This window comes from Anopheles bellator, chromosome 1 (genome assembly GCF_943735745.2).
Source record: "Anopheles bellator chromosome 1, idAnoBellAS_SP24_06.2, whole genome shotgun sequence".
Lineage (NCBI taxonomy): Eukaryota > Metazoa > Arthropoda > Insecta > Diptera > Culicidae > Anopheles > Anopheles bellator.
Window position 1 is genome coordinate 2,919,348 of NC_071285.1, and position 21,157 is coordinate 2,940,504.

The following is a 21,157-nucleotide window of genomic DNA, read 5'->3' on the forward strand; positions in this document are numbered from 1 at the left end:
TATTGAAAATAGTTTAAAAAGAGTTTTAGGGTTTGCAAACGTCGCCTTCATTGTGTTTCATGGCCGATTTTCGATTGTTTTTGCGATTGAGCGCTAGTCACTCACTTTCGGACGGTTATTTTGACAGCCGGCCCATCAGTTGGCCTGTTTATTTTGATCGTTCCGAGGCCGCAACAATGAGTTGCGAGGTCCTGCGATATTGCACGTAGTCCACGATGTCCGGTTTGGAGAGTATTTCCCACGACAACGATGATATAAACGATGTGTTTGAAGACATCTTCCTGACGGAGGAACGCGTTATCGTCAAGAGTTACCATCAGGGGCTGGAAGACGGCCGGCAGCAGGAGGCCGTAGCGGAGGCGTTCGATTACGGCCACAAAAAGGGGTCCGAAATTGGACGTGAAATCGGGTTTTATCAAACCATCGTCACCGAACTGGCCTCACAGCAAGTGGCGGCATCCAACGAGCGAGCGTTGACGTTAGTGAAAGAAATCGAAGTTGCCGTCGAGAAGTTTCCCCGTGGCAACGACCCGAACGTGGACTTGTTACACAACCTGCAGCAAATCCGCAATAAATACCGGCGGCTGTGTGCCCTGCTGAAACTACCCTACAAGTACGAACAGGGGCATGATCTTACGTTTTAGAACGATCAGCATGGACAAGCTGCGCCAGCAAATCGATACGATCGTTCGGTTTCTCGATTCATCATCGCGTTTCATCAACTGCCACATGGTAGACTATCTGACGGAGCAGCACTGGAGCAACCACGTTCCCCGGGCGATCCAGAGGGAGCTGACCACGGTGCAAGACTATCTGCGGGCGAAAGATACGTTCTGGGGTCAGTTCGAACAGACCACCGGTGATGGGGCGCCGAAACTGTCCGCAGTCAGTGCGTTCATCGAGGAGACGCGAAAGTATCGGTTCGAAGGTGCTGAAATCCAAGGCACGGCACTGTCGCTGACGGAGTTCAACGAAGGATTGCTGGATGTGCGAAAGGAGACCCGACTGAAGCTGACGGAACTGATGAACGTTAAGAAGCGCCACGAAGTGGAGATTGCGGCCGCCGTGGTGGCATCCCTGTGCACGGCCGTTGCCTCTGGTGGCAGCCCGGAGGATGTGATCGTCATTGATGCCGGCGATGGGAAGGGCTATCTTTCGTCCCGCATTGCCCTCGAGCATGGACTCAAGGTGCTGGGTGTGGACTGCAACGAAGAGAACACAAGCAGCGCCGAGAAACGCCGCGACCGATTGAAGGTGAGAGAGTGGGGAAAGTTTTACACGCTGAAGGCAATTTCACAAAACATCTTTCGTTTAGAAAAAGATCCCGAAAGCGGTCAAAAAGTCAAACCTCGAGGAGGATAAACATTTCTCCGAACTGATCAAGGACGATGGACGATTGGAAACGCTCTACCGAACCACGACACGGCTGATCGATTTCGGGACGAACCTCGCTGAGCTGGCGGGCCAGCACTTTGCCGGAGTCGGAAGCTTCAGTTCTTTTGCGCTGGCTGGGCTACACACGTGCGGTAATCTGGGGCCAAACTGCCTCCGTCTTTTCGACCAGAACCCAGCGTTCAAGGCCGTTTGCAACGTTGGCTGCTGCTACCACCTGATGAAGGAAGAGTTCGTTTCGGATGATCTCGATAACCCCATCAATATGAGCGACAACTCGGGGTACGGGTTTCCAATGAGTGCGCACTTACGAGCGCATGGGTTCGCTCTCGGACGCAATGCACGCAATTTGGCGTCCGAGTCGATCGAGCGGGCGTGCCGGAATCGGGAGAACCCCAGCGACAAGCTGGGCTACCGGGCATTGCTGCAGATCGTGTTGTTGCAGTACGGACAGAAAACGTCCCTGCAAGTCGGACGGCTGAAGAGCTGTGGGCTGATTGATTACGTTCGCAAAGCGGTTCGCCGTTTGGGGCTACAGGAGCAGGTGACGATAACGGACGAGAAGCTGCTGGAGCTGGAAACTCTGTTCCGGTGCGAGTTGGAGCAGCTGAAGGTGTTCTATCTCATACGGCAACAGTTTGCGCCCGTGATCGAGACACTGATCCTTCTCGATCGTTTGCTATTCCTCCGGGAATGTGGGTACGAGCGGAGCTATCTGGTGAAGCTTTTCGAGCCAGTCGTGTCTCCGCGTTGTTATGCCTTGATAGCACTGAAATAAAGTTTGCTCATCGAAATCGCTGTGAAACCAACCATTTTGGCGTAACCTGAACTACCGAAATGAATGCCGAACGTTTATTGCTGAGTTTCATTGTACCTGCTCTTGAACCAAACGGTCCTCGTGTAGTTCAGCGAACAGTCCTTCGTTCGAGTGCAACGTAAAGGCATTCTTGCGATAGGTTAACGATTCCGGAGTCGAAACCGATCGCTCGATGCGGTACTGGGCAAGCAGTTTTACGAGCGCAATCTTAATCTGCAGCGTACCGAAGTGTGACCCCAGGCAGGTGCGCGGCCCGACACCGAACGGCATGTAAGTACACGGTTGTATTTGGTGTAGGTTTTCTTTCGCGAATCGCTCCGGATCGAACTGCTGAGGGTTGGGAAAATACTGAGAAAAAGGAGGCTCATCATTGACAGCCGTACCAACGTGCCAGATAATTGTGACAGTACCTTCGGATCGCGATGGATCGCATAGATCGGTATCAGGACGGGCATCTTGTTTGGAATCACAAACTCGTGGAAAGGTTCCAGTTTGTAGCCGGTCGCTCCGTCCGGTAGCGAACACTGGCGTTCCAGAAACGGAAGAACCGGATAGAGCCGTGCCGTTTCGGAGATCACCATTCCGAGGTAGGGCATCTCATTGTTGAGGGCTTCGTAGGGAACGTTCGGTCCATATTTCGCCACGATACAACGCACTTCCTCCCGTAGCCGTTCCTGAATGTTTGGCTGAAAAGGAGCAGAGCTTGTTTAACCGTTGCTTCGAGAGCCTACACGCATCCTTACGTTCTTGGTCAACTCGTACAGTGCAAACGAAAGAACCGAGGAGGTCGTCTCGAAGCTGGCCATATAAAACGTGGCAGCCTGTGCCACCAGCACGTCCCCTTTGAGTGCTACCGGATAGAGCGAAAAACGGTCAAACCTTAACCTCGACAGCAACAACTCCGCCGTACGCACGTATTTTCTCGGTCACTCCCAGGCTGGCGTTGTTGTTCTTCAGGGCGATCAGTGAGTCGATAAAGTCTCCCCGGCTCTGCCCACTGCCCTCCCGGCGCGCGATCTCCCGCTCGATGATCGTCCTCAGGAACAGCTCGGTATCGGCCGGGAACAGTTTCAACCGCAGGTAGGGCACTAGCTCCGGCATGAAGAAGAACGAAGCCATCGTCATACCGCGCACCGGACCGTACTCGAAGATCTTTCGACCGTAGTGCCGGAACTCGGAGTCCGCGTCCTGCAGACAGTTGGCCCGCATCCCGAAGAACGTGCTGGCGATTACGTCGGTCGTGTACCGGGCACTCAGCTCCTTGAATTCCGTCTCCCGCACCTGGGGCCGAATCGGGGGCAATGCGTCCAGAGCTGCTACCATTTCCGAACCGACCTGCCGGTAAGGGGCGATAACCGTTAAGAGGATCATCGATCACGCTCATCATCGAGTGCCTCAAAACCTGCTCGATTAGTGTGCGCATCCGCCGCAACTTGGCACTGGTCAGCGACGGTGACAGAAGGCCTCTAAGTTCCTTCCACAGTGGTTCCTTGATCATCATAAGGTTGTAGTACCCGATCGAATCGTGCACCCGATCCGTGCACATTTGCCGGTTGGTGAAGTAGGACGCATCGGTGCAGGTGAGACGTTTGATAAGTTCCGGCGCCCGTAACACTAGCGCGGGTCGTGTGAAAATGTTTACACCGAAAAAGTCACTGTTTCGGGTTCGCCGGTGCCGGTAGAGGTGCTCCATATACTCGAAGCTCGAGTGACGCTGGAGGAAGATCGTGCTAAAGTTGCCGATCACCGGTATCTCCGGCACGTACGGAACACCGGCATAGTTCCAGTAGTTGTGCTTTCGCCACCCGAAATAGGCCAGGCACAGGAGCACCACCAAGAGCAGAGTGTCGGCCACTTCCAGCTGCCCCATCGTTGGAGCAGCGATAAACGCGAACTAAGCCCCCGAACAACGGGTTGGCTGTCGATTTCTTCGATTGCTCCCATTGATAATGGGCCCCGATTAGTGGATTGAGTGTTAGTTTCAATGATCGTTTTCGGTACGATTATCTAATCTAAGTTGATAACGTGTTCCCCTATTCTTTCGTTTTAGGGACCCATACCTGATCGACCAGCTGGTACATTTGTTTGATTTTGCTCAAGCTCAGCGACGGCGTAAGATAGGAGCGCAGCTGCCGCCATTCCGGGTTTTTGATCATCAGCAGGTTGTAGTACCCGAACGGATCGCCATGTGGATCGGTGCACATCGTCCTACAACACATACGACCATCGACCAATAATTACCCCACCAATAGAGTAGCAGTAGCGAGATTTAGATTACCGGTTGCAGAAAAAGGCCGCATCTTTAATGAGAATCTGCTTGATGATCGCCGGATCACGCAGCACGATCGTCGGCGTGATAAGCTTGCTGATGCCAAACAGGGCGCTACCGCGGACTCGTTCATTCCCGTACAGTTCGTCCATCACGTCGAACATGGATTTTCGCATCAGCAGCGCGTCGCGGAAGTTACCCACCAGCGGGAGGCCCTCGACGTACGGCACGCCGAAGCCGCGCTGCCAGTATCGGGTTCCGATCGTCGTCACAAACCATAGCAGAAACAGTGCCAAACAGATTAGCACCAGCGACAGATAGCCCTGGATAACGTCAGCACCGGTGGGGCTCATCGTCTCCCGGCCGCTCTAATCCCAACCCGATGGCCCGCTGGTTCCCGGGATGAAACACGAACCGCGAATCGTCAAGGGGCACTCTCGAATGCTCACGACGTGGCCGTGGTTTTGATCGATTTCACGGCACCTCTCAACCCGGGTTGTGACAGCGCAAGCGACACGCTGCGTAACCAGCGGATATTAACCTCCAACTGTGGACAAAACATCATGCAAATGCGCCTCACGGGGCCGCTACACACTACGGTAGGAACCGGTATTGAGTGCTGGAGGCGGTTGTTTTAGTAACACCAACCAACGTCTTACTTTTTGCCAGGTACTTGAGAGGTTCGCCGCACAAGACCGCTAGGGGTTCCTATCAGACACGTGAACTGCGCCAGCCAGCGCAGTGCACGCTTATACGGGTTCCCCGGCACAACGACTGTTGTAAGTGGATTATATTTCGCCATCGGTGTGTGGACGGTTAACACTCGGTGAATGAATTTTAACGCCATCTGAGGACGGTCATTGTTGGCGGCCCAGCCTCTTCGCCGCCAGCCGGCGGATGAATCTGGCACATGAATGAAGCACATTCGCGTTGTAACCGAACCGAAAGAGATTCAAATGTTGAGCTTTAAATGTTGTTGATGAGCAAATGTTAAGGGTCTGTAACGCGATAGGACTCCATGGCGGAGGCGATTGTTTTCTGTTTGTCCAATGATTGACGTGCGGGGGTCATGTGTTGTACAAACAATGGGCATGGAAGACGATCCAGATCCGAAAGTCTTTGTGGCTCTTTGCGGGTTTGATATTTAAGAGTTATAAAACTAAAACGAAATAAATGTAATATTTATTTTCCTTTACTGGTACCATCCTGGCACGATGCGGATAGGCCTATTTTCACGCGAATCATCATCACTGTAACGTTTATTTGCCATTCACCACCATTTCGTCATCCGAAGACTCCAGACTTTGAACCGTACTCTGTTTACGCCGCCACGGCACGAGAGGAAGTAAAAATATTTTGAACCACCCCAAATGCATCAACATCTCTTCGCGTGCGTCATGGTTTGGTAATAAGTTATCAGAACGCCACCCCAGCAGGTCCAGGCCCCCACAACCCGGGCCTCTAAGAAGAGGGGCAAAATTCGGACGAAATGTGACTGTTTATTTTACATTTCATCATTCCGCACGCCGTTCGGAGCTTGGGTCTGGGATGATCTTTCAGTACGCCAAAACGATCATTAAAAAGAATGCCTGAAAAGTACTAAACAAGGAAGACGTATTGGCGATGAGCCGCACGATCTTCCGTTTTATCGATTACGTCGCCGTTGGCCCGAAACTGGTCCGGTCTCGATCACGGTCATCATTTCAGGGCGGTGGGGGGGTTTCTAAAAATATTGAAATATTTTCTCAGCACCTGCCGGCCGGACATGGGACGGAACCGCAAACACGGCTGTGGGCAGGATAGTGGGAAAAAATCCCCGATCAATCATAGTTTGTTTCACGGAGGAACGCGGGCGATCCGTTTTTTGGCGCCCGCCGGATCCCGAGTGACTTTGACATTGAGAAACCGGCGGTGGCTGAAAACCAATAGACCACTAACACAGCCGCAACCCGGGGCGGAAAGTTTTATTTTTGGGACTCTTCTTCTACCGGCACGGTGCACGTGACGTCCGTGCTGTCCGGCCTAGAACGCATCCTTGGTCCTATTTTAGAACCGCCCAATATTGTTTCCCAGCGAGCTGAGGCCATGCTTTCGTCATTGCTGGCCACCCGGAATAAATAGACCCGCAGCATATGATGTCACCGCCCCTCCCAGAGGCCTCGATAACTTTTCGACCCCCGGAATAGCTGATAGCTAGCCGGCGGTTGTTGTTTGCCGGCAATCTCGATGGTCGATGTAACACCTCGCGCATGTCCCATTACGGAATTTCGCTACGCACAAAAACAAATAAAGCAGCAAATATTGCAGCAACGATTCGGAACTGTTTACAGTGCTTAGAACTCTTCCATAAGAGGAGACCGCAGAGCAAACTTCAAACAGTAACCGAACACGTTGGCGGCCCTTGTTTACCCAAAATCCCCGAAGAATTCGAGGGCTCGCAATGCTGATCCCCCCCAAAAGCAACTTGAGCACTCGCACTTGTAACTTCTGTAGTTCATGCATTAATTATGAGGTCCGGGTGACAGGTGCCTTCGACGACGCGACTCTTATCGGTATGTAAATGAGCGAGAATAGTGAAGAAACGGCATCGCATTGCACCGAGGCCCTAGCACGAGGCGAGCAGCGAGCAGCGAGGTGTTCGAAAAAATAGTACAAAATCCATTTCGAGCCCCGATTGTCTCTTGTAATTCTGGCCTCGATCGTCTCAAGTGAAGGGGCCACGCCACCATAAGCTAGAGTGGCCGGCTAATGCTAACAGAAGCACAGCACAGCCGAGAACCGGGGTAAAACATGTAAAGAGTGACCGAACGCGACGGCGCGTATCGCTTCACGGGTTACGGTTCCTTGGGCTTCGAATCGAATGCATCGCTGGTTCCGGAGACTCCGGAGCTCCAGGGCTCTGACTCAGAGTGTGGATGATCGTCCGCTTCGTTTTTCTTGCCGTGGCGTACTGTTTCGCGTGGCCTATTCCCGTTGATGACGTCGAGAGGTTGCAGAACCCGTCCGATAGTAGTTCCGTCTCCAAAAGTTGAAGACTACATTCGTTTGTTTTAGTTTTCGATAAAGATTCTTGATAGTAATTGTTACGATGGGTTTTTTTATGTTACTTCTACTCCGCAGACACGAAACCTCCGTGACGGGACCCAGCGAAGTACAAACCCGGCTTGGGGAGGATAGCGATCTCGTCACGGTTCGATCGTGATTCGCATTTGTGGCGTATGTGGCTCATGATGGCCGCTTCAAGTCATTTCTCTTTCTCTCTCTGTCGACGCCACGTCTTTTGCGTTTTTGATGAGCAGTGGAGAAGGAATTTTTGACTATGTGTCTGGGCCGGTGGCCATCAGTCTCAACATCGGGATCGTTACAAATCACGGCAGAGCATCGGAACGCGCAAACGATGGCACGTGCTGCGGTCGTCGGGGGAAAGCGCTGATAACCGCGAAGCAACAAGTGGCCGAGTGGCTACGGGCCATTGGTGTGGTGGGGCCAGAAAGAGGGTACGTTTCAACTATGTTTTCTGTTCAGTAAACAAATTCTTTTGCTGCATTTCTTACTCCCTTAGTCTTTTCACTTATTTAATGCACTTTTCAGTATCGCTTATCATTTAATTTTCCCCTTATTTATTCCTTGCTTGGCACCATCCGGCCCTTTTATTATTGCAACATCCGAGGGGCAATATGCAACGAATTTCAAAATAATACTGTTGTTGTTTTCCCCGGTCAACCCAAACCCGAGTGGCCACGAACCGACTTTCTGACCTCATCATCATCTTTGGCCGCGCGCTCGCGCTCGAGGAAGAATGTGTCACATTGTGTTTCGGTCGGCGTTTGCGGAAAATTCCTTCATTTTCCGAGTCACTAGACGCACACACGCAGATGTGTGTGGCGTGAACACAATTTTCGCGGGAGCCGAACGACCGACCGACGTCATCTCTCCTCTCGGTTTCGGTGGCGCGGGCTTCGAAAAGCAAAAATCCGGCGGAAAACTCGGCTGGCGGATCAGAACGGAAGGAAGGAGATTTTCTGGCCCGGTGGCCCCGGTCCCGGGGCGCGAGGGTTCGGAAAAGTCAAGTGCGTCTTTATCTCTCCCCCCGGCGTTCGCTCTCTCCCTCTCGCCGTTCTCTTTCTGGCGCACGGCTTCTCGGTGGTTGATTTCCATCCGCATCCGGCCCATACTTTCCGGCAGCCGGCCTCCCCACCCGGGTGGGGCTCAAACAGGGAGCGAAACAGGGACGGCGGGGTGGTGGCCGGTAGCAGGAGCGAGAGCGAGACAGAGCATCAGGTCGCGGTTCGGTACGGTCCCGGTGCGCTACTCTACTAGTTGCTTGGCTGACTTCGGACGGATAAGACCGTAAAGCACACGCGGCTCGCCCCGTGAGACTCCCCAATCGGTACAGGGATTCGCTGTGTCCCCAGGTTTATTGCGAGTGTGACCTAAAAGTGCGACGAGAGAAAAAAAGGACCTGGCCAAGGATCGCGCCTCGATCGTGTGGTGTGCGATCGTCGCGATCGGTGCAACTGCAGAGCATCTTTTCATCGAAGCATCGCACCACAAAAAATCGGGCGCAAAACTTGGTGCTCCCTACTCTGTGTGACACATGGGATCGCGGGACTAAAAATATCGGAGGCCACCGTGTGGCCAGTGTGTGGAGCTGGCGGACCAAGATATTGAGCGTGTGCGTGCGTTTGTGTGGGATTTTATTCGCAAACTATTGCGGTTCCTCTACTATTTGGATCCCTTTGGACTGTCCTTGCCCTCAGACGCCTCGATTAGCGATGTGTTAAGACATATTTAGTTTTCCCAGCTTTCCCCAGCGTAATCAGTCTCCTATAATATTTGTAATTTTTAAATGATCAATTGTTCAGACCCCGATTGCTGGTGACCTCATTTTCTTGTGACACAAATTGCGGCGAATGACTCGCTGGCCCGACCGACCCGATCTAATAAAGTTGGGGCGAAAGATAAATAAATCAGAAATCGTGTCCCGGCATTAAAACTTACCCGCCCGTGTGTGTACACTTCCCTTAGAGGCCGTACGAACAACAAACAGGAAGGCAGCAACGTTGGTGGAAAGCTGCCCGGTGGCAGGAAAATCTAGTGCGCGACCGGAAAAACAGTGTGGCAACCGAAATACCGACGGTGGGCCGACGACGACAGCAGGAACCAGTGCGCGCGCCCGCTCCGTGGATAGTAAATAAAAGTTTCACATTACCCAAGGGCAGGGAAGTCCGAAGGGACAGAGCGGCACATCGCGATTCGGTGAGGATCGCGCGCCCGGCGCCACCTTATGCCGCATGCGGACGACGATGATGATGTTTTATTGATGTGTGTTATTTTGGGAACCGCCGCCGCCGCCGCCATCGGGACGTGAATTTAATCAGCGAGAGCGCGAGAGAAGGAACATCATTTTCCACCTCCGAACCCGCCGTGTGGCCTCATCAGCTGCTGATATGAAATACGGCCGATAGGGCGAGAAAAATCGACCGACAGCTGAGCCCATGAATTGGCCTTCGGTGGGATCACGGTGACACGAGGCCAAGGAGTCCCAAGGAGCATCGCGATTCCGGTCGACCGATAGGAGTGATCATCTGGCGGTGTACGGCGTAACAATAAACCTATCAGAGTGTGTAAACAGCGCCGCTGGTGTTTGTGTCGTTAATGAACGGTCGTTGGTGATAAAGTAAACACATCTCGGTCGGTCCAATAGTGCGCGTCCTGCTGGTTGAGGTCCCCAACGTTTGACAGCCTGCGGATTAGCCTCTCTCTCCCTTGGTTGGTGGGGTACCGGCCGTCGGATCCCTCGGTGACATTTACGACAGCTGCACAGCACCCCCCGCACAGGACGCCCGGTGTGTCCGGACCGGAGCCGGCTAATCGGACAGTGTTAACGGTGTCGACAGCGGTGTCTTGCGGCGGTGACCGTCTGAGCGCGATGGATAAGCAGCGGCGGGGACTTATTTTTAAAACCGGATTAGTACTCCTTTTCCTGCAAGGTAATGGCCGATGCCGATACAGCGAGAATACATTAGATCCTGCTCGGGGTCGGGCCCGGTTGAAAGATCACCCCTCCGACGGGCAAACCTTGGCCCTATGCTGCGCGGTTCACTGAACGAGCTGAACTGGCTGAAGGTTGTTGTCAGGGCGGGGAGTAGAGTTTCCAATGCTCCCGTTCTTCTGTCCCGTTCTGTTCCTCAAAGGGGGTAGATTTTTGAGAAATTAGCTTTTCCTTGGCCACCCTACGGATCGTGGGTTTTCTTGGGGACAAAAATTAAAATGATAAATTGTGCGTTTAGAGTCGTTAATTACACCGAGGCTAAAGCATGAAGATCTGAAGAGCTATGGCGATGGCTGTGTCTCAGCATTTTTGTCATAAATCGCTAAGAAGGATGATACCATTTCGTGACCTAAATTTTGAACCGCTTTCTGCTCGGACTGTAGGCAGTGTTCAGATCTTGAAAGGATGCTGAAGAGATTTGGATTTGACTAACAAGTGATTGGTCAAGAATATTTCGAGGCCAACAATTAATTACTTATTAATTACGTTACTTACAAGTTTCCAATGCTCAGAAGCGTACGCCATCGCTGTGTACAGCGGCTCCTTCTTCATTTTCGAAGATAAATGGGCCGCGGATGCCGCCAGACCAAGATCTGCCTCAAACTCGTCACTAGTTGTGGCTGAATTGGCTTCTCTTGCACGACGTGAGAGCCACTTCCGGGCCACAAATAAGACAATTTCGCTTGTTAACATAACAACTGAGGTAGAAATGAGCTTCGCATAGTTCGAGTTGAAGACTCCCGACTTTGGAAATAAGTTTTTAATATTTCCCAATTTTCTGTTGTTTACTAAATGTTTAGACTTTCCTAAATGATGTTTGACGTTTTAAAAGTCAAGTAGTCGGTAGTTTGAAATCCAAACACTTTTTGGTTCACCCTGTAGATTGTTAGTTTTGAACAAAAAGTTTTTCTAGAAGAGCCTTCTACATTAATAGAAAATCTCGTAAAAACACTTAATTAATGCTAAAATAGCTCGTTTTGTCCATATGTTTTGTGTTTAGTTGAATGCAGACAATTCGCAATTCAATGTCCCGTTCATTGGACTTTTTAGTACAAGCTGCCATTTTTAGTACATCTTTTGTTTGTGCCCCTTTTCTGCGCGAGATATGGCAAATTAGAACCCGTTTCCTTAAAGTCGTATATCACCATGCTAATCAACGATCGATCGATCGTAAGCTGCATGATAAAACGTGATTTAAAGCATTGCCGGCACGCAAGCCTCGGTCACGTTGTTGGCGCCTCAACAACCACCGGATCTAGCAAACGGCTAAACGTTGACGCTAATTCTCCCACATCATTTGTGCCCAGCCCTGGCCAGTGCAGGAAAGAACCCTCTTAAGTTTAACGTTTTATTAAACTTGAAAAACTCATAGCCAAATGCCGGATGCCGGAAAAGCTGAACCCCGAACCCGCTTTCTCGCGGGGGTTTGCTTCGGGGCTATTTCCATCCCGGGGCCGGACTGCGGTGGCCGAACGAAAAACAAATAAATGTAAAACCTTAAACAGCGAGTGGCACACACCACTCTGGAGTTCGTTCGACTTGTCCGCTTTTTGGCACAGCGAACCGATGTTTGGCGATATTTAACGCCACCGCGACCGTGTGTCCCCTCCTGACCGGAATATGTCTCCCTCCCGCAGACGCAGGGTATTTTTAGAACTTCCTACATCGCGCCCGCGATCGAGATCGCGGTGCACACACTGGTGAGACGGCGGTGGCCGTAGATCCAGTGGCACTCCCACTCGACGTATCGCCATCTGCATCTGTGCAACGGTACCGCGGATGTCAAAATAGGTAATAGGTGCGCTGATGAATGACTCTCGTGCGCCTGGCCATTATTGGCAATGTGCTGTTCGATCGATGCACGGGGATAGGTCAGGTCGGTTGTGAAGCTGAACAAGGCCAAGCCCACTGCTCGGGTGGGTCGGGGGATCCTTCCGCCAGGACGGCCACAAGGGCCCAGTGATTTGCGTAAATTGATGAGTTTTTAACCGAAGCAACAGGGACCAGGGACCACCGTGTGGTTGGATACTTTCTGCAATAAATTTTACTACTTCCTCGCTCATCGCGCCCGTGGCCTCGCGGGCGACGTCAATCATTTTCGAAATTAGATTTATGACGCCCGCTGCCATTGCTCGGGCGCGCGCTGGTGGTCAAGGGGAGAACGGAGAAAAAAGCCACCCCTCGGATGCCGCGGATGGTGTTACGGCATTGAAACGGAATTAACGAGTACGGGGGAGTTTGCGTGACCTTAATTTCGCGCGCCCCGAGGCGCGCTCTGGCACAAGCCCAAGCCCTCTTCCGGGGAGTGCTCACCGGTCCACCGGTGTGGCGGTGGTTAGGGCCCATTAGCGGACGCCTTTCGGGACGCCTTGTGGTAGCATTTTCCTTTTGCACCCAGCCCATGCCAGATGCCGACGACGGGCCCCGGGATAATACTTCCTGCCGCGCGGCGCAAATGATGAAATAAGGGAACGCGGAACGATGCTTCCAACTGATTTGCGGATTATGTATTTTTAAAGCGCTCTGCCACCGTGCGGTCGTGGGGCCGTGTGGCCGCTGTTGTTGTTTTGTTGCCACAAATACGCATACACAGCGAAGGACAGAGAATGACATCATGGGCTCTGGAATGGAGCAGCCTGGTGCTTTATCTGGCCACGTGGTTGACTGTGGAATCGACTTATAAATTATTATAAGCTCAACTATTAGATTATTAGAATATTAAAATTAAATTTCTTGTTTTATAAAAATAAAATTATAAATTCAGCGCTGCTCGCAGCTCACTTCCCGCCAAGATCGTTAAATTGCTAAACGTAGTTCTTCCACTCCGCGTGGCGTCTCTTTCGCTCCTTCCTCGGGGACCTCTGATATCTGCTTGACGTCCGCATGTTGGCGCGTTGATTTATGTCTTACTTGTAACGCTCGGTTGGCTATTTGTCCATCCATTAGCCGCGTACCGCCACCGCTGGCTACCCCGGGGCCGGATGTTATTGGTCCGGGCTGGGCACTGCTTTTAGTGGTCCCCCCAGCGGCCCGTCGACTCGATAGTGGACCACCATCAGCTTCGGGCCCCTTTGTGTTATTTTCGCACAGTTCCGCCCGGCCTGGCCGGTCCCGGTGTTATGAAAATTGATAAAACAAAGCTCTAACGGCACAAATCGGAACCGTTTGTTCACCAAACAGACCGAGTGGGTGTGCGTGTGGGTATTTGTAGACGTTTTCCATTAACTTTCCCGCGGATGGACCCAGTCAAGTGGTCAGTGGCGATAGAAGAAACGTGCACGGCACACGGTTGCGGCTTTCTTCTTCTGGCCATCTTGGTTTTGTTTGGCTTTCTAGAGCGTAAACTACGACGGAACGCGCCGCTCCCATGTAACGCCAACGATGTAACGCTTCACAGAACACCAGGCAACGATGGCCAGTGGCCAACTTTCGGTGGTGGCCTACACGTGTTTTCGCCCACCACCCGCCCGGACAAGGTTGTATCCATTTCGCGCCCGATAGCATTTCGCATTTCCACTGACCAGATTATTTCTCTGGCGGCAACATTCCGAGATGAAAGCCTGGTCGGGACTATTTGGCACCGGGCCAGGGGGGCGGTCTAAGGTTCTAAAATAAGCGGTATTATTATTTTATGCCAGGCGCACTTGGCGCGAAGAGAAAGATCGCCAACACGTGATCGGTCTTTCCGTCCCCTTGAAAGTGACCCTCCGTTTTCTTCAATTTCAGTCGCCAACAGTCTCGAAATTACCAACCTCCGGGTGCCCAGCTCCTACACGATTGCGAGGGCCGAAAACCAGGAGAAGGATCTCGTCCTCGGTTGCGACTACGATATCGACGAGAACGACTCGAAAGGATTCGTGCTGAAATGGAAACACAACGATCTGCAGATCTACCAGTGGATCCCGTCGAGGAATCCGGTCGTGTTTGTAAGTCTGGTCCGAGCGACATTACAATCCCCTAAAGGTGCCTTACGCTTGTTCTATTCGTTGCCCTTGCAGAGCTCATTCCGGGGGCATCTCGATACCGAGTACTCGGAGTCGGAGGATCGGCTTCACAAACACAGTGCCTTAAAGTTTATCACTCCGATGGCCAACCATACGGGCAACTACACGTGCCAGGTGTCGACCTACCAACGGATGGCCACCAAAACGGCCCACCTACAGATCATCGTACCGGAGACGGACTTTTCGCTCGGGTTTCAGCGCGAAACGAACGGCAGCACGTTGGTGTTCTGCAATGTCGGTGAAATCTACCCGCTGCCCGATGTGTCTTTGGTGTAAGTAGCGCCCCGCGGGGGGTCATTTTAACCTCATCTGCTCACGCTCGTTCCGTTTGTAGGATCGACGACGAGAAAGTCACGGATGTGGTGGTCAGCGAGCAGGTGCAGGACTTCACGGGCTATTACAACGTGAGCGTGCAGCACATCCTGGCGGACCAGAACAAGGACATGCAGATCGACTGCGAAGTGACGATACCGGCGACGGAGTACCGGCTGCACACCAGTATGCCTTATCTGGGTAATTCGCGTGACGAACTGGGACCCTTAGATTCAATCTCTGAGCAATTTGCTTCTCTACCTCCAGGTTCGGGGCTCCAGGTGACTGGGGCCACTCTGCCGGTGGTGCTGTGTACGCTCGTCACGACGGTCGTAGCGAGGATGCTGTGCGCGTTCTAGACGGCCCAATATGCTGGGCCGTCCCGGAATCATCTCCCCGTCATGTGTCAATCCGCTTGTAGTTGTTTTGTTCACTACTTTCTGTTAAGCCGCGATCGTGCTCGAGCAGGAGGATCAAACCGACCATTCGACCACCACCACCATCCTCCGTCAAGGGGGTTGTATTCTGTTGTAAATAATTGTTTGTTTAATGCTTTGAATGCGCTTCTTTGCACCACCCCGTTCCGCGTCCGCGTGTGGTCATTTCGTGTTACGAAATTCGGTGTGCCTTGGCTAGTTGCTTCAAGATAGCGGTGGGCGAGCTAAAAGAGCGAGATGGAAAACGAACAAATGTTTAAAGTAATGTTTTTTAAATGTTTAAATTATTAACCCACCATTCGGATACGTTCGAGTGATGATCTGTGACGCCGATCGGCACACGAGGCCAGGCGCGATCGCGTGATGCAGTCGGAGGAATTAGTCAGCCGCAAACTGTAGCCACGTTGGAGCCACCGGAACCACATAGGAAATATGTAACGTCATGTAACGGAAGCGAGTGATTGTTGAATGTGTTTATGGGACGCTCGGGACGGTCGTTAGGGTAAGGGCGATCGCGATAATTCGAGGTTGTTTAACACATGTTGCCGAATAAACTAATTTACAAAATCGTCAGAGGATCGTGTGATATTTACAACAACTCTCGCGGCCTTAAGTGGAACATAGTTTAATGCTTTTATTCGGGTGTTAAATAATGGCAAATGGATACGGCCATCTGCATTCAGTTTGTCGGATCGTTTGTGTGCGAATTGGTTCTAAAACAATTCGTCTTGTCTGTCCATTTCCACAGCTTTAAAGGTTAGGGAGCATATATAGAGAGAGAGAGAGAGTCAGAGATAGAGAGTGTAATGTCAAGGGACTGAGTGAATGGTAGAGCAAAAAGGCACAGAAATGTTTCCACTACGTTGGAAAGAAGAACAAAACAAACACTTAACAAGAAGGGGCCGCGAATGATGACGTGCAGAACGACAGGTTGGCACGTTTGTTAAATACAGTAAAGAGACTCAAGGGTGGCCGAACTGGATGGTACTGGCGAAGCCGTCAGCAGTCTCTCGGATCCGCACTCAGTATCGCACCGGCGACCAGCAGCCCGTGGTTTCGTCCCGCCGAAAGTAGTGTGGATTGTTGTTGCGGAACACGGTCACCGCCGGGAATTGGTTATCTTGAATGTATCTAAGCGTGGCACGGACCTAGCACGGGATGAAACGGCACAAATTAGTACCCCCCCGGGGGGCGGCCACTCGCAGCTCGTGTGCGTATACTCACTTGCATGGCAAAGTGTGGCGGTTCCACACCCGGACTGGTGGAGAGATGCTTCAAAATAAACTCATCGCTTTGCGACAGCCACAGGTCGACGCCGCGCAACGGATCATAGTTGAACGGTCCAATCCGCAGCATACCGACTGCGGAGTCGTACACGTCTAGCACCTGGAACAGGAACGGTGAGGGTCGGGTGATATTCGTGGAGCAATAGAGAACGGCAACGGCTGCACGTACCTGGTGGCTTCCGGTGAAGTGCCGGGCCAATCGGAGCGAAAGATCCGGGCCCTTGTCCGGGAATGTGGCCGGAAAGATTTCGCCCGTTTTTATGTTCACACCGACACCGTAGATGATGGGCCAGTTGACCTCGTCGCGCGCGATCGTGTTCAGCTCGCCGACGCACGATTGCGTTAGATCGATCTCGAGTGGATGCTTGTGGAACGATTCTGTAGGGAGAACGAACTCAGTTAGGTGAAGATCTGTGGCCGCTGCTAAGAGGCAGGCAAAAGACACGAATCCCCCCCCCCCCCCGGTTGATTGGTGTCAATTTTTTGATTTAATTATTTCCTAATTGACCTTAGCATCGCGCTCCACTCTGCCTTCGGGGCCTCCTCTTCAAAACACTTGGCCGCCCGGCAGCAATTGGCCAGCACCCGCGGTAGTTTGATTGAATTAAGTGGCCATCGGAACAGGCTACCAGTCCATTCATACGCCGGTGACGGTAGTGGACCACCAGCAGCATTGTTTCATCGCTCCTGTACTTGAAGAGCACTTTTTTATACGTGTGGCCAGCGCAGACCGGGCCCATCTCAATTGGGGTGAATTTGTTTTTCATTCAATTAAGCGTGTAAAGAAAGTGACCGCGTGCCGGGCAAAAGTGCCGATTAATGGCCATGGGCGCGCGCGCGCCGAGAGAGAGTGAAGTGTCCGTGGCTGAAAGGGTCGCCTTACGTGAGGGTGATTAACACTTCTTAAGAGGATCTTTCTCCCCCCTCCGGCCGGATGACGGGGCGAGATGTAGAGTGATGAATGGTATGCTGCCACCACCGCCAACAACCGGGCGGGCTCTCGGAGTGCCGATGGTCAATTATAATTTACGAGACGTTACAATCACTATAATTAAATTTCATGCACCAGGGCCGTGGGGTATGTGACGATAGCTACGGACCCCCCCACCGTGCTGCTGGGGATCGATCGTGAACGATCTTCGGTTGGGGTGGAGGGTGCGATGAATGAGAATCAAGAATTATTCATCCCCGGGAACCGGACGGGTTCACGTGTAGGATTACGGACCCAAGCGGGTAATGTGAATAACGTGTCGGAGGACTCGTTACACTCCGCACGTCGATTGGATGATTAGTGTATATTTACGCGAGGAATTAAACACGCCCCCTTGTGTCGGGGCTGCCAGTGCCTAGGATTAATTGATTTATTAGATGACAACATCGGGGGAGGGCCACCGGCAACTCATTATTAACTGGACACTGGCGGGCGGCGTTGAAAGGCTCGGTACGCAAAGAAGGAGAGTCCCACCCATATGCTCTCGGGTGATGGTGCTGTGAACTTCTTAGACCTTTAGTGGGTTTCAGTTATGGCGAGAAGCTCATGGTTGGGGGTTTTCGAATTTTACAAGGCTTTTGGACACTTTTTAGAAGAGTTCTTTAAACATTTCGTTAGCAATTATCTGTGCCAAAGACCTTTCAAATTAATGGTGAGTCTGTGGTCTTAATTTAACTTGTTTACCCAAAATCTCTTTTTTCTCTTACCCTTGACTAATAAATCATGTACGTTGCCCAAAAAAGTGTGCAAATTATCCAAAACTTGATTAAAGACCACTCCGAATCATGACCACGACCAGAGGACCGCCACGGGCAAGCATAAGAAACCCTTCGGGCACCTATCGTTAGTTCGGATTACACACCCTAGTTCGGTGTGTGGTGTGGTCAATTTGCGTGTGTGGACGGTCCACAACTCCGGGAACGGGAGGTCGAAAGGATTACTAATGGTGTTATCTAATCTTTCCCCATCATCGATAACCCGACCGTCCTGTGATAGTTCGGCCCAGGGGGGACTGGTCTAGAATTAAACACAAGGATTCCCCATACGGCAACGGCCACCGGCAAAAACCCCGGCAGGATCTTTGTGGCATCATCATTAAAATTTGACCAACCATTATGAGGGATTCGGTTCGGCCAGCGTGTAAGGTGGGGCCGCCTTCGGAACGGGTTTCATCTTTTATTTTTTCCATCCTTCCCTCGGTCTAGGGCTGAGTGCTAAGGGGGGATTCGGAGCGCCCGGAGTTATAAAATTGGCAACGTGAGACCCCCTCGTGGACGGCGGTGAAATCGACGCTGCATGTTGCTCGGTGCATTCGATTCGATTTTGCGCTCGGGGCCACCATTTCTCTCGCTTCCCGGGCCCGGGATGGGCCGTCAGCATGTTTTATTTGTTAATAAATTTTCATTGCTCGCTAATAAATCTCCTGGCAGGGTCAAAACTCCATTAAATGATCGAGTGAGCCACGATGGCCGCGCCACGATGCAGGTGCGAGCTCGGGAAGCCCGCGCCCGATGGGCAGAGCGCGCGTCGTGCAAAAGGCAGCGTTTCAAATTCGCGCTCCGCGCATCTTTGGGCCCGTAACAGCCAACTAACCTCCTTTATGGTCATGTAGCCCTATTTTGCTCAGTTCGTGCGCGCTGGACGAAGAATGATGGCGACGGCACGGTCAATCGCGTTAGAGCGCACCCAAAGGGAAACCCAACCAAGCTGGGCTGGCCTGGCGGTGCGGGCCTTTTAAAATCGAAATAGGTTTCTATTCCCGATCACCAGCGAGGAGCGAAAGCCGGGGCCCATAATGTCCATTGGACAAGTGAATCGACGGCGGATCTTTTATGGCCCCTAACGAAGATGGGTGTGTCGTGACGTAACAGTTGGTCACGAACATGGAAGGAACTTTCACCGACACTTACGCATGATGGCGCCGAACAGATCCTCGGCGTAGCCCTGCGGATCACTGAAGCCACCGATCAGCTGCAGCTCGATCCGGCCCTCCGGATAACCGAACGCGAGCTCCTGGACGCGGGCCACCATGGCCGACACGGCCTCGTCGGTGCCGTTCCCGTCGAGATGTGCTAACGCTATCGCTCCGGATCCTGCAAAGTACGAGTTTTGGGGACTATCTTTCTCAAGAGTGGGGTTTGAGTTTAGTCGGTGAATTGGATCACTCACCCGAGTGCCGCACGACCACGATGATGCACGTGGTGGCGTCGTCCGATCCGATGATGTTCACGTTACGATCGTGCGGTGCTACGGCCGCCATTTCCCGCTGGCAAACGTACAGCAACCCGGGAGCTCCGACCTGTGCCGAGAGAGAGAGAGAGAGTTTGAGAACACTTCGGCCAGGGGGCCGCCTAGACCAGACCAGACCGGACACTGACCGTTTTGGTCGGAATCGACAGGAGCTGTGTGGCCGTTTCACGGTAGACCGGGTGTTCCAGGAACAGCGCATGGGTGTTGATCGGACGCTCGTCCTGTATGATTCCGTTCAGGACCAGCACCATGGTGGCTGGCTCGCGATGATCGCTGGCTGGTGAGTGAGGTTAGGGTCCCGGGGACACGCAGTTCAACTTCCGGGCGGACAGATCTTCAACAGAGGTGGTGCCAAGCCTGTGAGAGCAGGAAGAGAGAAAGTCCTTTCAGAGATTGGGATCTTGACGTGTGGTGACATTTTTCTTCCGTGGCCAGGGTGTGAAGTGAAAACGCTGGCGCGGCTCCTGGGGGCTGATTTGATGGTTTGATTAATCGTGCCCGTTTCGGGCTCGAGTGACGACGGTGAGATCGTGATTTGAGCGATGTAGATTACGCCGCCAATGGTGATGCCGATGATGGCGATGATGATGCTGCGTCACCTGCGAGGCACTACCCCGTGGCGGCGCTCGATCGGTTTTGACATTTTATGAGACGACGGGCAACAACGCGGCGGCGGCGGCGGGCTGTCATATTGCGTTTTGATGGTTGATTAAATTATAGAGATTACACGCCTGGCTCGCGACGGCCGACCATCGGCAGGCTCTGCGTGTCGGAGCAATTTTACGCCGCCGCCGCCGGTTGGGAGAAGGTTTCGGGGTTTTCGCCGTCGGTTTGTTTGAATGTGTCCTTTCTGCCTGCCGGCTCTGCCTGGCGGCCATCATCATCGTGGGGCGTCCACAGGGGGCCCAGCTAGGATGATGGTGATTAATGATAAATGCAGCAGAGACGCACTCGGCTCTCGGGCGACAGAGGACCCGCTCGCAGCTTTTGTACAGACGATCACAGACGATCAGTCTTCGAAGGCGAAAGATGATGGACACACCGCCGCGCGCGTTAGAAATCATAATTCACCCCGGAACCCCGGCAGGAGTTTGCCTAGTGCCTAGTGTGCGTCCGTGACATTCGCCATTTCGGTTGTGCCTGAATCGAACCGTGCCCCCGGGGGGATTGCCCGGCCCGGAGAGGAGAGAGTTGGACGATCAAATGAGTGCATATTGTGGCGTTGTGTCCACGCAATCACCACGGCTTCTTTTGCCTATTGCGCCGGTTGCCGAGCTGGTGGCCGATGATGAATTGTGGTCGGTCTCAACCCCGGAAGTGTGTTACAGCGACGACGGCTACATT

At 52.5% G+C, this 21,157-nt stretch overlaps 5 protein-coding genes across 5 annotated transcripts; 3 read left to right on the forward strand and 2 right to left on the reverse strand.

Annotated features, from left to right (window-relative positions):
• The first annotated feature begins 199 nt into the window (after positions 1-199).
• LOC131205421 (protein LTO1 homolog) lies at positions 200-644 on the forward strand. The gene has a single exon (XM_058197508.1). The coding sequence runs from the start codon at positions 216-218 to the stop codon at positions 642-644; it is 429 nt and encodes a 142-aa protein (XP_058053491.1). The 5' UTR covers positions 200-215.
• LOC131205416 (probable methyltransferase-like protein 25) lies at positions 628-2,170 on the forward strand. Its single transcript, XM_058197503.1, has 2 exons — positions 628-1,254; positions 1,316-2,170. The coding sequence occupies exons 1-2, from the start codon at positions 628-630 to the stop codon at positions 2,168-2,170; spliced, it is 1,482 nt and encodes a 493-aa protein (XP_058053486.1).
• A 71-nt stretch (positions 2,171-2,241) lies between these two features.
• On the reverse strand, positions 2,242-5,005 carry LOC131205415 (cytochrome P450 6g1-like). Its single transcript, XM_058197501.1, has 6 exons — positions 4,488-5,005; positions 4,270-4,417; positions 3,124-3,544; positions 2,953-3,059; positions 2,620-2,895; positions 2,242-2,557 (listed from the first exon to the last, which is right to left on the reverse strand). Exons 1-6 carry the CDS (start codon positions 4,829-4,831, stop codon positions 2,258-2,260), a joined length of 1,596 nt encoding a protein of 531 aa, XP_058053484.1. The 5' UTR covers positions 4,832-5,005; the 3' UTR covers positions 2,242-2,257.
• A 4,555-nt stretch (positions 5,006-9,560) lies between these two features.
• LOC131208739 (uncharacterized) lies at positions 9,561-15,859 on the forward strand. The gene is made up of 5 exons (XM_058201579.1): positions 9,561-10,471; positions 14,260-14,459; positions 14,532-14,809; positions 14,872-15,050; positions 15,117-15,859. The coding sequence occupies exons 1-5, from the start codon at positions 10,411-10,413 to the stop codon at positions 15,206-15,208; spliced, it is 810 nt and encodes a 269-aa protein (XP_058057562.1). The 5' UTR covers positions 9,561-10,410; the 3' UTR covers positions 15,209-15,859.
• Positions 15,860-15,908: 49 nt separating this feature from the next.
• Positions 15,909-20,164, reverse strand: LOC131214907 (protein N-terminal asparagine amidohydrolase). The gene is made up of 6 exons (XM_058209245.1): positions 19,942-20,164; positions 19,733-19,862; positions 19,474-19,656; positions 16,742-16,950; positions 16,511-16,672; positions 15,909-16,434 (listed from the first exon to the last, which is right to left on the reverse strand). The coding sequence occupies exons 1-6, from the start codon at positions 20,062-20,064 to the stop codon at positions 16,309-16,311; spliced, it is 933 nt and encodes a 310-aa protein (XP_058065228.1). The 5' UTR covers positions 20,065-20,164; the 3' UTR covers positions 15,909-16,308.
• Between the last annotated feature and the right edge of the window lie 993 nt (positions 20,165-21,157).

Excerpts from the sequence above, each read along its gene's own strand:
- LOC131205421 (XM_058197508.1), top strand. The coding sequence starts at position 216 with ATGTCCGGTTTGGAGAGTATTTCCCACGACAACGATGATATAAACGAT.
- LOC131205416 (XM_058197503.1), top strand. The coding sequence starts at position 628 with ATGATCTTACGTTTTAGAACGATCAGCATGGACAAGCTGCGCCAGCAA. Across the intron at positions 1,255-1,315 it reads AACGCCGCGACCGATTGAAG|AAAAAGATCCCGAAAGCGGT; the intron begins GTGAGAGAGTGG and ends TCTTTCGTTTAG.
- LOC131205415 (XM_058197501.1), bottom strand. The coding sequence starts at position 4,831 with ATGAGCCCCACCGGTGCTGACGTTATCCAGGGCTATCTGTCGCTGGTG. Across the intron at positions 3,060-3,123 it reads GGGAGTGACCGAGAAAATAC|CACTCAAAGGGGACGTGCTG; the intron begins GTGCGTACGGCG and ends TCTATCCGGTAG. Across the intron at positions 2,558-2,619 it reads CGATCCATCGCGATCCGAAG|TATTTTCCCAACCCTCAGCA; the intron begins GTACTGTCACAA and ends CCTTTTTCTCAG.
- LOC131208739 (XM_058201579.1), top strand. The coding sequence starts at position 10,411 with ATGGATAAGCAGCGGCGGGGACTTATTTTTAAAACCGGATTAGTACTC. Across the intron at positions 14,460-14,531 it reads CGAGGAATCCGGTCGTGTTT|AGCTCATTCCGGGGGCATCT; the intron begins GTAAGTCTGGTC and ends TTGCCCTTGCAG. Across the intron at positions 14,810-14,871 it reads CTGCCCGATGTGTCTTTGGT|GATCGACGACGAGAAAGTCA; the intron begins GTAAGTAGCGCC and ends TTCCGTTTGTAG.
- LOC131214907 (XM_058209245.1), bottom strand. The coding sequence starts at position 20,064 with ATGGTGCTGGTCCTGAACGGAATCATACAGGACGAGCGTCCGATCAAC. Across the intron at positions 19,863-19,941 it reads TGTCGATTCCGACCAAAACG|GTCGGAGCTCCCGGGTTGCT; the intron begins GTCAGTGTCCGG and ends CTCTCGGCACAG. Across the intron at positions 16,435-16,510 it reads CGCCACACTTTGCCATGCAA|GTCCGTGCCACGCTTAGATA; the intron begins GTGAGTATACGC and ends ATCCCGTGCTAG.